This window comes from Giraffa tippelskirchi, chromosome 6, assembly GCF_054371585.1.
Source record: "Giraffa tippelskirchi isolate mGirTip1 chromosome 6, T2T-mGirTip1v1.2.pri, whole genome shotgun sequence".
Taxonomy (NCBI): Eukaryota; Metazoa; Chordata; class Mammalia; order Artiodactyla; family Giraffidae; genus Giraffa; species Giraffa tippelskirchi.
Genome location: NC_137280.1, coordinates 144,831,334 through 144,845,597, shown reverse-complemented (window position 1 = coordinate 144,845,597; position 14,264 = coordinate 144,831,334). Strand labels below are relative to the sequence as shown.

Genomic DNA, 14,264 nt, shown 5'->3' with positions numbered 1-14,264 from the left:
ATAAAATATAAAAGATGAATTTAATTTGCAAGACACTAATGAGCATCAGTGCATCTCTTCCTTCTGATATCTTTTAAAAGATATCTAATTATTTTTTACTCATTATCATTATGAAAGCTGTAAAGTCAGGTCTTATGTATTTGCATATGTTTTATTTTTTAATCACATTGAGAGACTGCTAAATATTCCTTCAGGGAAAATTCAAAGAAAGGACCAAAACTAGGTCTGCTTTCAGCTAATCCTACACAGTATATTGAGCTGGCTTTTGAGCTCGACCACCCTGGCACTGTTATGGATTGTTGATCTTTCATCTACAAAAATCGATGATGCAGGAGTTTAGATTTGCTTTCCATTTGCAACATTCCATACTTGGTTAACCCAAAATGAAGGCAAGAAGGTTGGGGTTTTTAACCCAGCAGTAGCCAAGGAGTGTATACAATATACTGCTCCATTGTGTCAGATCCCAAAATTTCAGACATCAAAATAACCTTCAAATGTTTTACTATCACTTTGGACAGTCCTTATAAATGTCACTGAACAGCTAAGTTTTCTCACTGTGAAAATGCTTATATGTTTTTATGAAATAGCAAAGTGGCATGTAACTACACATTTTCATTTATTTTAAATAATTATTATTTAAAAAGAAAGTATTAGTTAAATTTTTGAGCACTATCTACCAGGTACTTTTCTAAAGCATTTTACAAGGAACAGTTTATTGTTCCTGCTTAACAACTCTGTGACATAGCTATTACTATTATTATCTCAACTTTAATATGAGAAAATGGAGGATCAAGAGAGATTAGGTAACTTCAGTTCAGTTCAGTTCAGTCACTTAGTCGTGTCCGACTCTTAGGGACCCCATGGACTGCAGCACGCCAGGCTTCCCTGTCCATCACCAACTCCCAGAGCTTGCTCAAACTCCTGTCCATCTAGTCAGTGATGCCATCCAACCATCTCATCCTCTGTCGTCCCCTTCTCCTCCTGCCTGCAATCTTCCCCAGCATCAGGGTCTTTTCAAATGAGTCAGTTCTTTGCATCAGGAGGCCAAAGTATTGGAGTTTCAGCTTCAACATCAGTCCTTCCAATGAATATTCAGGACTTATTTCCTTTAGGATGGACTGGTTGGATCTCCTTGCAGTCCAAGGGACTCGCAAGAGTCTTCTCCAACACCACAGTTCAAAAGCATCAATTCTTTGGCACTCAGCTTTCTTTATGGTCCAACTCTCACATCCATACATGACCACTGGAAAAACCACAGCTTTGACTAGATGGACCTTTGTCGGCAAAGTGATGTCTCTGCTTTTTAATATGCTGTCTAGTTTGATCATAGCTTTTTTCCAAGGAGCAAGTGTCTTTTAATTTCATGGCTGCAGTCACCATCTGCAGTGATTTTCGAGCCCAAGAAAATAAAGTCTTTCACTGTTTCCATTGTTTCCCCATCTATTTGCCATGAAGTGATGGAACCAGATGCCATGATCTTAGTTCTTTGAATGTTGAGTTTTAAGCCAGCATTTTCACTCTCCTCTTTCACTTTCATCAGGAGGCTCTTTAGTTCTTCTTTGCTTTTTACCATAAGGGTGGTGCCGTCTGCCTATCTGAGGTTATTGATATTTCTCCTGGCAATCTTGATTGCAGCTTGTCTGGCATGAAGATTGCATCTTCATCCAGCCTGGCATTTTGCATGATGTACTCTACATATAAGTTCAATAAACAGGGTGACAATACACAGCCTTGACATACTCCTTTCCCAATTTGGAACCAGTTTGTTGTTCCATGTCCAGTTCTAACTGTTGCTTCTTGACCTGCATGCAGATTTCTCAGAAGGCTGATAAGGTGGTAAGTTGCCCAACTAATATATAAGGAGAAATGTATAATGAAGGATTTTTATATTATACTCAGGGCTATGTTATCACCAGGTGACTTTTATTGAATTCACTCAGAAGATATTTATTTAAGGCCAGGTACTCTATGTGCCAGGTACTCTGCTAGAATCAAGGGACAGTTACGTCTCTTCACAATGCCAAGCATCTGGATATACAACCATTGTTCAAATCCACATATATATATATATAAATAATTGTTTTATTAATTCAGTAATTGCCACCAAGTACCTATTCTCTGCGAGATATTGTCTAGCAAGCGCTATGTCAAATATCTGGCATTTTGACAAAAACCTATATTTTATTGTAATGTTTCTACCTATTAAAAAACCATTAGGCTTCTCCTCTTCAACTGTATTGAAATGCCATTGATATTCCATGCCTCTCTGCAGAAAGCTTCTGTTACAAGATTTGTAGTGATGAACAAAAAAAGATAAATACTGAAATTTTACTTTAAAAATTTACTTTTAAATCAAGGTTTTATATGAAGAAAGGAAACTAGAGGACCAGAAACACACTCTCTACTAGTTTAGATTTAGTCTTCCATTGCAGTGGTCCCCAACCTTTTTGGGACCAGGGCCCAGTTTTTTGAAAGTCAGTTATTCCATGGACCAGGGGCAGAGGAGATCAAGCATGGTACACTTATTGTGCACTTTATTTGTATCATTGTTACATTGTGATGTATGGAAAAATACTTATACAAATCATCATAATGTGAATCATATCATCAGGCATTAGATTCTCAAAAGGAGCACGCAACCGAGATCCCTCCTGTGCACAGTTCATAGTAGGGTTTGTACTCCTGTGAGAGCCGCCACTGATCTGACAGGAGGCGGAGCTTAGGCAATAATGCTTGAGATGGGGAGAGGCTCTAAATACAGATGAAGTTTAGCTGGCTCACTGGCTGCTCACCTCCTGCTATGCAGCCCAATTCTTAACAGGCCACAGAGTTGGGGACCCTGCTCTATTGGAAATATAAGTTGACTTTTCTCTTGTCCTATTCTTTCGAAGATGGCTGCATTCTAGAAAACTATTGCCTTCTTGTTTCATAAATACTTTTTTCATGTGTATACACAGATTCAATTTTATAATACATTTCTAGCTATCTGGCTTGAAATTAGGAGTAAGTTGACCTTCTTTTGTTATTTTAAATTGTTTTATGGAAGGTGGGAATGCCATTGACTCTAAACAGTTTTATAACTGAGAGATGTATTTTGATAACCAATGAGAAATGGGATTAAATTTGAGTTGAAGTCCTGGACTGTGAGTGTTCCCATAGCCACATTAGGAAAATTTTGCCATCTTAGAAAAAGAGCAGTTATCCTTTGGGACAGACAGCTGAGTTCTTAGATTTAGGTGGAGAATATTAATGGAGTAGATTAATAAGGAGTGAGCTCTTTTCTGAGAATCTGCTTGCTATGCCATTCACTTAAAACCTAGGCTTTCCTTTAAAATCATGAAAAATTTACTTTTAAATCATGGTTTTATATGAAAAAAACATTCTCTCACAAAATAAAGGACTCTATATGTAATCATGCTGATAAAAATGTTGGTGATGTACAATCTATTTAAACTCCACAATTTTTGTTACAATTTGTGATGTTTGCAAATAAACGTGCTTCCATGCCTGCTTAGTTGCTTCAGTCGTGTCTGACTCTTTGTGACCCTATGGATTATAGCCTGCCAGGCTCCTCTTGTCCATGCAGGTGGGTTGCCATGCCCTCCTCCAGGGGATCTTCCCGACCCAAGGATCAAACCCGCATCTCCTCCATTACAGGTAGATTTTTTACCACTGAGCCTCTGAGGAAGCCCTTGCAAGTAAATAACTCTTTTTAAAATCATTAGCTATTATCCAAAAACCTATCATTATGGAATCACAAGTTCAAGTTCTCAGTAACTGTTCCAGAAAAACTACATTTCTATTATCACACAAAGATTACTGCTCTTTTGAATAAAGAGAATTTCATATTTCTAGAAAAGTTAAGACATTGCCTGACATTGCTATGATTTACACAGATTCTCAAATAGAGGGTACTGTAATTCTTTGAAAAAAAATTTGCTTCCACTTTGTCAGAGATTTGACTTTCTCTCTTGCAGAAATGTGGCTAATTAGAAATCTCAAGACCTGAGAACTAGAAGATTGGCATTCTAGTCCTCAGTGTTACACTAACTAGTCACATGTAAAAAGGCAAAGAACTTAAATAGTCTTTGTTTTGTTGTTTTTGAAATTGAGGGGAGCAATATGTGTCTTGTGGGCTTCCCTGTGGCTCAGCTGGTAAAGAATCTGCCTGCAATACGGGAGACCTGGGTTCAATTCCTGGGTTCGGAAGATCCCCTGGAGAAGGGAAAGGCTACCCACTCCAGTATTCTTGCCTGGAAAATTCCATGGATGTACAGTCCATGGGGTCTCAAAGAGTCAGACACAACTGAGCAACTTTCACTTACTTACTTATAGCTCCTAGACTTGTAAAAATTCAGCTATCTGGATGCAGATGTTCTTTGAAGAGATCAATGTGATAAACAAGTATAATGTGTGCTTTGAGGGGGACTTATGAGGGCTGGATGAGTTTGTAAAATATTGGTATTTGCTGGATTTCTTTGTATGCTTCCCTCTACATCATTGTTTACAATATAAAATGTGTCTATTCATTGCAGTTATATTTATGCTTACTAATTAGTGATTAGTTAGCTTCCCTTGTGGCTCAGCTGGTAAAGAATTCACCTGCATGCGGGAGACTGGGTGTGATCCCTGAGTTGGCAAGATCCCCTGGAGAAGAGAAAGGCTGCCCATGCCAGTATTTTGGCCTGGAGAATTCCATGGACTATACAGTCACAAAGAGTCAGACACAACTGAGATTAGTAAATGTGTGTTTGCCCGACTCTGTCCCATGAATTGAAAGGATCATTATCCTTTTATTGTTTTATAAATAAAATGTTTTTATTATACAGCAAGTCTGCACTGACAAGCATGGTAGGTGTCCAATAAGTAATTGTTGGATGAATGGAACCAGGCCCCTTAAATGTGCTGTGCCTTTGCAGTGTACACTATTCATTTGTACTTAAACTCTTAAAACTCCTGGAATTAATGTTGATTTGAATTTTTAGGGACTTCTTTGGAATTTAGGTATGCTACACAGTCAAATTTAGAGACCACGTCTGTGAATATTAAAAAAGCTAATGGCTCACTTCTTCATAATCACTTCTTTTCCAACTTGAAATCCAAATATTTTGTATTGGCAGGGGAGGGTTCAGTGCTATTCAATGCTGTACTGATAAATGATTTTTCTCTTCTTTTCTTCTCTTAGAGTACCATCCAGGGCTAAGTGATAACGTGATAATGTTTGAGAGAATTAGATTCGTAATCAGATAAACCTAGGTTCAAGTCCCAATGATACCACTTCCTACTTACAAGACTTAATACAAGCTGTTAATTTCTCTAAGCCTATTTCTGTAATGTGGGCCTAATTATTCTTTCACAGTGGGATTATTGTGAGGATTAAAGGTGGTAATATACTTAAAGTACTTGGCATGATACCTAACACATAATAACCTTTAGCTGTAGCTGTTATCCTTTACATAGTTCATCTTCTAAACAGTTTTTTTTTCTATGTTGTGTGTCTTCTGTGTATCTGTATATGTGTTTCCTTTTACAGATGGATATACAACCGATGACATTGAGTTTTATTGGCGTGGGGATGATAACGCAGTGACAGGAGTAACCAAGATTGAGCTTCCACAATTCTCTATTGTAGATTACAAACTGATCACCAAGAAGGTTGTTTTTTCCACAGGTTTGTATCAGGAGAAATCGTTAAGAGAAAAGGGACTTTATCGTATTTTGGCAGAAGAGTTCACTTATATCAGGATTGGGTCCCAGGAAAGAATGGGGACTCTAGAAGACTTAGGAGTGTGAAAATGCTCAAGCCCATTTGGAACCCATCCAGTTATTTTCAAGAAGTTATTTTCAATAAGGTACCCACAGCAAAGCAAATATGTCTCATATACTAGAGGAGGGAATAAGTGTTAGAGATGGAGTATGGAGAGAGAAATGAAGACCTGGGTCAGAGTTGTTCCCCCAGCATAATGCGTCTCGCAGAATTAATTATAATTCTTTGAAACACACTGAGGACAGCCAAGTCACAGTTTTCCCAAGTCTGACCACAGTGAAATTCTCTAAAGACAGTAGGATAGGAGGATTTCACATTTTTCTTAGAGGGCAGGACTTTCCTATGTAGCCTTACCTACCGTTCGAAGCTAAACAGATGTTTAGATTGTCTCAATGCCTTTACCATCTTACTCTTCCAGTACTGAGGTCAGGCTTGTTTTAGTCAGCACAGGTCTTTAACCCAAAAGCCAGGAATGTAATAATTTTCTCCATACTCATTAAAAGAAAATTAATAATCCCCCAGGAATATACCTCTTTTTATTTTTCTTATTGAAATGAATTCCTCAAGCACAGAAATAGCTAGTACTATAACTGTAGATCTTGAATTGTCCTTCTGCTAAGGACTCAGGCACTTCCTGTCCCTGAAAACTATTTCAAACAAGAATACAAAATAGCCTCCAGCTTTGCAAAGAGAACAACAGAAACTCTTCCTAGGTTTGAGGTGCTCTGAACCCCTGAGACACTATGGAAATGAGTTTCTACTTAAAATATTTTTACTGTAATATTAACATACTTGCTTCAGCCCATGAGGGCTAGACAAGGCTTTCTTTCAATTAGTAAGAATATTCTCCCCGGCCCTACTTGCACACACTCTGTTTATCAGTGTGACTCTTTAATGTTCTAAGACCATGTTCTGTTATGTATCTTGTTTAAAATATAATTCCCTAGATTTCCACCATCAAAGGACCCAGTTTCAAGAATCTGATCCTTTAGTTATATCTCCCACAAATATTGCTCAGGAAAAGTGACTCTCCATCCACATTTTGGTGGGTTAGGAATCCCTTTGTAACTTTGATGGAAGCAATGAAATCAGAAAAAAAGACTGCATGCACATGAAAATGTCACAAAATTTCAGGGAGTTGCTGTACCAACTGAAGCTTTGCCGCTGATCCTCACCTTAAAATGCATCCAGGGGCTTGTTGAAGAGATGTCTTACCCTACAGTCAGAATGTACATCCTTATTCTTATGTATAAAAATGTACAGGATGGACTTGCTGAGAAACAATTAAAAGGGGAACGAAGGGACTGTCTCAAAGTGTCTTATCATTACAGTTGTAGAGAATGAAAACCTTTGATTCAGTGTAGGAGGCTGAGCAGGGAAGAGCTGGAATTCTTTTAATTACTGGTGAGTGTGGGATATATTCAACACTGAGTAAGTCTTGCTAATTAAAAGCCCTGTTTTCTCAACTACTTTTATATAAGGAAGTGCCCTTTGCCAGAAGCTAAAGTTGAATTTAGGGAGGATATATAAACTGTTTATGGGTCTTTAAAGGAAAGTTTCCTTTAAATACTGACTGATAATGATGATGTTTTAAAATTGTCTTTCTAGGTTCCTATCCCAGGTTATCCCTCAGCTTTAAGCTTAAGAGAAACATTGGTTACTTTATCCTGCAGACATATATGCCATCTATCTTGATCACTATCCTCTCCTGGGTCTCCTTCTGGATTAATTACGATGCTTCAGCTGCAAGAGTGGCATTAGGTAGGCATGGATCCGACTGCTTGCAGCATGTGCTGTGTGTGTGTTCATGCACTGCTGTACTTTTTCCTTACCCTCAAGTTTGTGATGAGTGATGAGACCTGACTGCACACATTACAAGAATTTGGATATGAGACATTGGATGATCTGATTCAGCGTTTAAATCAATTGAACACTAATTAAAACTCTTTCATGTCAAAATTAGTTAACTATATAACTGTCAGTAATGAAATTAGTCACATCAGCTTGATATTTTTATTGAAGCATAGTTCATGTAATACTGCTTGATAATTGTTCAGTTTTTATCTGTGTTTTGTTACCTGGGAATAGCTCTCTTCCATCTTTTTTTTTTTTTTTTCTGAGTAAGGAGCAAAGAAATCCAGTGTGTGACAAATCAGTGAGCAGAAAGAATTCTAAAGGTTGATTAAGGTTTTGGAATAACATGACAGGGGACAGGAGACAACAAAGTATAAGAACATTGGGAAATCATCCATGGCATCACTTATCTTATGCTTTGATGTTTTTCCATTATAACATCAGAGGAAGAGAATAAATTACAGTTCATGAACATTTTTATGTTGCTAACTCAAGATATAGTAAATTTATCACCTTTTACATGACCTTTATTACTTTAAGTTCTGACTAATCCTTATAAAATATAAAGTTGTTAACTGCTCCACCAGTAAATCTCAATTAAATCAGTATTTCCTTAGCAAAGTCATTTATTTATTCATTCAACAACATTTTTTGTATACCTACTACATGTCATACACACGAGGCACTGGAGATAAAACCAGTGCCCTTCTGGAAATTATGTTCTAACAATAAAGGTAAAAAGTAAATTTATTTTGCATATATCATGCAAATCACATAATATAGTAAACAGAGGAAGTAAGCAAAAGAAAGGGAGGGCATAATGGGGGACAGTTTAGCATCATCAGGGTAGACTTCATTCAGTAATTGCCAACAGACAAAGACTTGAACAAGATTGAGTCACATAAATGTCTAAATGATACTATTTCAATGAGATGAAAAGGCCGCCAGGTAGAAACGTGCCAAAGAGGTGAGCAAGGTGACCAGTAGGTGGGTGCAGATTGAATTTCGGCGTACAGATGTCAGGCAGAGGGAACTAAAAGATGTTGAAGTGGTCCAGGAGCCATCGTAATGTCTTTACTTTTATTCTGAGTGAAATTAGAGTCACTGAGCAAAGTGACATGATTTCACATATAAAGGAATAACTTTGGCTGCTGGATTGAGATTAGATTGTGGTGGTTCTAGGATGGAAGGAGAATTGATGACCTCTTAGACTGAATCAAGTTCCCTGTGATATAGTTTCCTAAAATACTATAGAACACCCTTGGAAACCAATGACAGTTATAATTTATATTTATTTGGTTTGTAATATCCTTTTTCCTCATGGTATTGAAGATACCTTGGGGGAAGGCCCATTCCTAATTTTGCTCCAGTTATATCTGTAGTGTCTCACACAGTGAATGGTGTTCAGTAAATATTTGCTGAATACAGTAATGAATGGAATTTGTAAATATCCTGTTATTCCAAAATACAAGTCTTTTTTCAATTTTATGCCTATTACAGAAATAATAAGTAAGTTATTTACTTTTTAAAGAAATGTTTAAAATGTCTTTTATGTGAGCAGTTTATTACTAGGTCAGAAACACCTTAACATAAGATTTAGATAAGTAGTGAAATCAGTATTGTCAGTTTTATAATATACATGTAATAGTCATGTCATACAAGATAAGCTCTAGATGAAATAATGAAAAGTGAAATTGGAAAATGTATCAAAATGACTAATATAGAAAAGATATGAGAACTATAAAACACCTAGATCTAAAGTATAACCATGGTTTTTCTGGCCATGCTCAGAATCAGATGCTCAAATTTATTTTTTCTATGTCTTGTTTCATGAACATGTAGACAAACAAGACAAAAAGTATGTTTGATCTTATTAGAGAGACAAAATTAAATCAGAAAACATATGTTCCTAAAAAAATAATAGAGTTGAAAATTAACGTTGAGCTGTGTCATTGGGTAGTGTTTTAAGGACACAGGTTTTGGAGTTAGAGAGATCCCAGTTCAGATGTTGTCTCTACAACTTCACATCTGTGTGATCTTGACTTCTGACTCCTATTTTCACATTACTCTTTTGCTACAAAGCTGGACCTTATCAAAGTCAGGACTTTGAACTCCCAGTGCTTTTATCCAGCGTTTCTCTGTCTGTCGCTCCAGTTATAGCTTTGAGGGAAACTATTCCCCACTGTTGAAGATGCTCCTTCAGCTGGGCAAACAATTATAACCTGAGCTAGTGTGGCATTTCCCATAAAGAATCTTGTGATACTTCTGTACTATTAATCTGTGCATTATTTGCCTACATTCCCAACCCCAAAACACTAAGGCTAGATACCTACTTCCTGTTACTTTCCACCTCTAGTTTCCATATTTTTGCCATCATTTTTTCATAGCATCTATTCATTGATTTCAATACAGTTATTTGGGAGCTTCTCAGATAGCGTCAGTGGTAAAGAATCCACCTACCAATTCAGGAGATGAAAGAGACGCAGGTTCGATCCCTAGGTCAGGGAGATCCCCTGGAGTAGGAACTGGCAACCCACTCCAGTGTTCTTGCCTGGAAAATTCCATGGCCAGAGGAGCCTGGTGGGCTAGAGTCCGTGAGACTGCAGAGAGTTGGTCGTGATTGAGCAACTAAGCACACACACACACACACACACAGTGATTTTATTTTCCCTTCATTACTTTCTTATTCTGAAAGACTCTAAGCTGGTATTCTATTTCCTGTCTTATATGCTTCCTGTCTGTGCTCCACTCTGATGCCAGAGCAATTGTTCTAAACACAGTTTGTCCCTAATGCCTGCCTGGTTGAAGCTGGTCAGTGGCTCCATGTTGCCTTCAATTTTAAGTTCAAGGTCTGTGTTAAGCTCTCTGTATGTGGCTTTCCACTCTGTGGGCCTTACTTAATCTTCACTTTTTTCATCCTTCTTCCCATCATATCGTTTAATGTACTCACAATGAATTTCTTGAGATTCTTTTGATGGGCTGTGTACTTTCATTCCCACAAAGCACCTCCTTAAAAAACTCTGTCCACTACCAATGCCCTTAGATCTACTATCACTTTTGATCTCCAGGTTTTGCTTGCCTGGGTAATCCCCACTCATTCTCCAGGACTCAGCTCCAAAGGTGGGATTTCCTGATCATTCCCCTGCCAAATCATGGGCTAAATTAGAATCAACTCTGTTTTCTCAACTCTCATCTTACACACATGTCTGTCATAGCATTTAATTCACACCTCCAGTCCCACACTAGATACATAACTTTAACCATAAAGCTATGATTAAAAGAAATGTCCCCAATGATTAATGTTTATTATAAATTAATGATTTATGCATATTTCCCAGGCCTATCACAAGGCTGATATATATAATAATTGCCCAGTATATATCATGTGCTTCCCTCATAGCTGACCTGGTAAAGAATCTGCCTGCAATGCAGGAGCGAAGCGAAAGCGAAGTCACTCAGTTGTGTCCCACTGTTTGCGACCCCATGGACTGTAGCCCACCAGGCTCCTCCATCCATGGGATTCTCCAGGCAAGAATACTGGAATGGGTTGCCATTTCCTTCTCCAGGGGATCTTCCCAACCCAGGGATCGAACCCAGGTCTCTTGCATTGCAGGCAGACACTTTAACCTCTGACCCACCAGGGAAGCAGGAGATACCGGTTCAATTCCTGGATTGGGAAGATCTGCTGGAGAAGGGATAGGCTACCCACTCCAGTATTCTCGGGCGTCCCTTGTGGCTCAGCTGGTAAAGAATCCACCTGCAATGCAGGAGACCTAGGTTCGATCCCTGGGTTGGGAAGATCCCCTGGAGAAGAGAAAGGCTACCCACTCCAGTATTCAGGCCTGGAAAATTCCATGGACTGTATAGTCCATGGGGTCGCAAAGAGTCAGACACGACTGAGCGACTTTCACTCATTCACTCATATATTGTGTGGGATATATGAAAAAGTAAAAGAGTATAGTTAACCTTTGATGAAGGTTATGATGAAAAGCAGCAAGCAAATACAAACATTATTACTCTGTCTCATTTTTGCAGGAATTACAACTGTGCTAACAATGACCACTATCAATACCCACCTCCGGGAGACTCTCCCTAAGATCCCTTATGTGAAGGCCATTGACATGTACCTGATGGGGTGCTTTGTCTTTGTTTTCATGGCCCTTCTGGAATATGCTTTGGTCAACTACATCTTTTTTGGGAGGGGACCTCAACGCCAAAAGAAAGCAGCTGAAAAGGCTGCCAGTGCCAACAATGAGAAGATGCGCCTGGATGTCAACAAGGTAGGTTCAAAGGGAAAGACCTCCTTATTTCTTAAAGTCATAGAAGAATGCCTGCCATATAGGTTCATGGTCTTGTTAACAAATGAGAAAACTAAAGCCCAGGGAAGACATCATTTGTGATGGAGACATAATTAGGGCCCAAATTTATGACACAACATTTAGATGCCCTTTACCTTAACAGTAGAGTGGCCCAAACTGTGGTCATCTGAGACCACTTTTGTGACTTTTTCCATTTATGAGTAGAATGTGTACTATTATTTACTTTATGTTTATCTAAATTTACTCATTTTATCTAAATTTATTTATAAAGGAAATTTCATATCAGTTGTATCAGTATTACTTGCTGGAAGATAATCTTAAAGGAAACTACACTATTAATTCTAGGTTATATTACATAGAGGCTATGGGCCTGAGCTCTGCATTCTCTTTGATTTAAAAGGGAAATAAGCAAGTACAGATGTGTGTTAAAGACTCACCAGCAACAAACTGACGCTTTGTTTGTGAAGTCATCAGATGGAAAGAAAAAGAAGTGGAAGGGAAAAAAAGAATAACTTTCTAAGTGATAGATAATTAGTTAATGCCTTGCACATTACCACCTAAAATCCTTGAAGCATTTGAGTACAAGAGGCCACCATGTTGCTTAAGTCAGGCATAGGCAAAAAAACAATTTCCTATGTAACTTTCTGCACTGAGCAGAATATGCACATGCTTTCCCTGAGTCCAAATTTAGACCCTTCAAAATATATGAGAAAAACAAGGTCTTATTTTAATATATCCCATAAAGTGTTTATAAAGTAGTACGTAATGTGGATTTGATAAATAGCTCATAGTGATGGAACTAAGAAAATGGTAATACTTTTAAGCCATCTGGAATTATTAACCATCCAATAATTATTTAATTGGCATTTTAATATTTCTAACTTCAATTTAATTCCAAGGATATCATACCATAAATCATCTCTTCCATTGAGTTTTATTTGGAGCAAATCCAATGAAAACTTCTGACTCACTGATATTTTCCATATATCCATAGGTCTGCTTTTGATTTTGGACTATTATCTAATCAAAGGCATTCCTTTCCCAAGAGATGATATTCATAATAAGGCAAATTTTAAGCGTGGCCCTTATAAGTCAGTGAACCACAGGGTCTAAGAAGTTGTCAATCCCTTTTAAATGCTCTGGGTTTCAGGTATTGGAATCTGTTAATAGATTCCAAGGTAGCATTATGGCCCTCTCAGGCTATCAAATGAGAGAATACTTTTTAAATCCATTTTATGATTTTCCTGATAAGAGTAGCTTTAGTAAAGAAGAGAAAATGAATAAATAAATAAAACTCTCTCATAGGACTGCAGTTTGAAATGAGACTCAATCAATTGCCTAATGCAAAGCTGACTTAATATAACATCTGATCTCTTTTTACTTTCATCTACCCTATTTTTTACTTATCAATTTGCATTTAAATGATACATTTAAGTACCAGAGAGTGGCAGTTTTGTAGCAAACTGAACCTGGAGAGCTTCAGACAGTTTTAAATTCAGTCAGTGTACAAGATGGAGGTAGGGAATGGTTCAATGGGCAGATACCCCATAGTGATGCAGAACCCATCCTCTTGGCTAATGTTGGATCTGCAATTCAGAGCATAGAATGTGAGAGAACGAAAAAGATACCAGAGTTCTTCTAGTGCAGTGGTTCTCAAATCACAGGCAGTTTTGCCACTGGAAGAGCATTGACAATATCTGTAGAGGTTTTGGATGGTCAGAACCAGGAGGAAGGGATTATCACTGGTATCCAGTGAATAGAGGCCAGGCGTGCTGCTGAAAATCGAATAGTGCATGGGACAGCCTCTGCATGACAATTATCCAACCCAAAATGTCAATCCTTCTGAGGTTTAAAAAACCCTGTGCTAGTCCAATCCTCTGGTTTCCAACTTGAGAAAAATATAAAATGCTTGTCCTGTTCTTAAAACACTGTAGCATAAATTGTATGAGTTGTTTCTCTACTTTCTCAATCAGCATGCATAACATCATGGTATCAGGAGTTACCATTTAGCACAAAGTTCTGAACAAATATTTTGGAGTCAGGTTTGACATTTACCATTTAATAGTTGTGTGATAATAGGCCAAAAAAAACCTCTCTGACCCTTCAGTTGTCTGATCTGTAAAATGGAGTTAAGTCCTTTTTCATCAGTTATTATGAAGTTATGATAAAATGTAAGAGAGAATAGCATAGTTCCAAGCATATGATTGGCACTAGGTAACTGGTGAATATTAATAAAATTATAAGCATAATTCCTTTTTAAAATAAAATTTACAATCTCCAGTCCTATTGGTGGTACTTGCCTGTGCATTTTACATGTTCTGATA

At 37.7% G+C, this 14,264-nt stretch overlaps 1 protein-coding gene across 6 annotated transcripts in view; it reads left to right on the top strand.

Moving 5' to 3' along the window:
- The window catches only part of GABRB2 (gamma-aminobutyric acid type A receptor subunit beta2), a 320,547-nt gene that overhangs the window by 233,990 nt on the left and 72,293 nt on the right, over positions 1-14,264 (top strand). For all 6 annotated transcript variants that reach the window (XR_014055595.1, XM_081496063.1, XM_081496065.1 and 3 more), the window contains 3 exons: positions 5,534-5,671; positions 7,376-7,528; positions 11,657-11,901. Coding sequence is in view for 5 of the 6 variants with exons in the window: in XM_081496063.1 (XP_081352189.1) it covers positions 5,534-5,671; positions 7,376-7,528; positions 11,657-11,901 (536 nt within the window). In the remaining variant the exon portion in view is untranslated. The remainder of the gene's footprint in view (positions 1-5,533; positions 5,672-7,375; positions 7,529-11,656; positions 11,902-14,264) is intronic.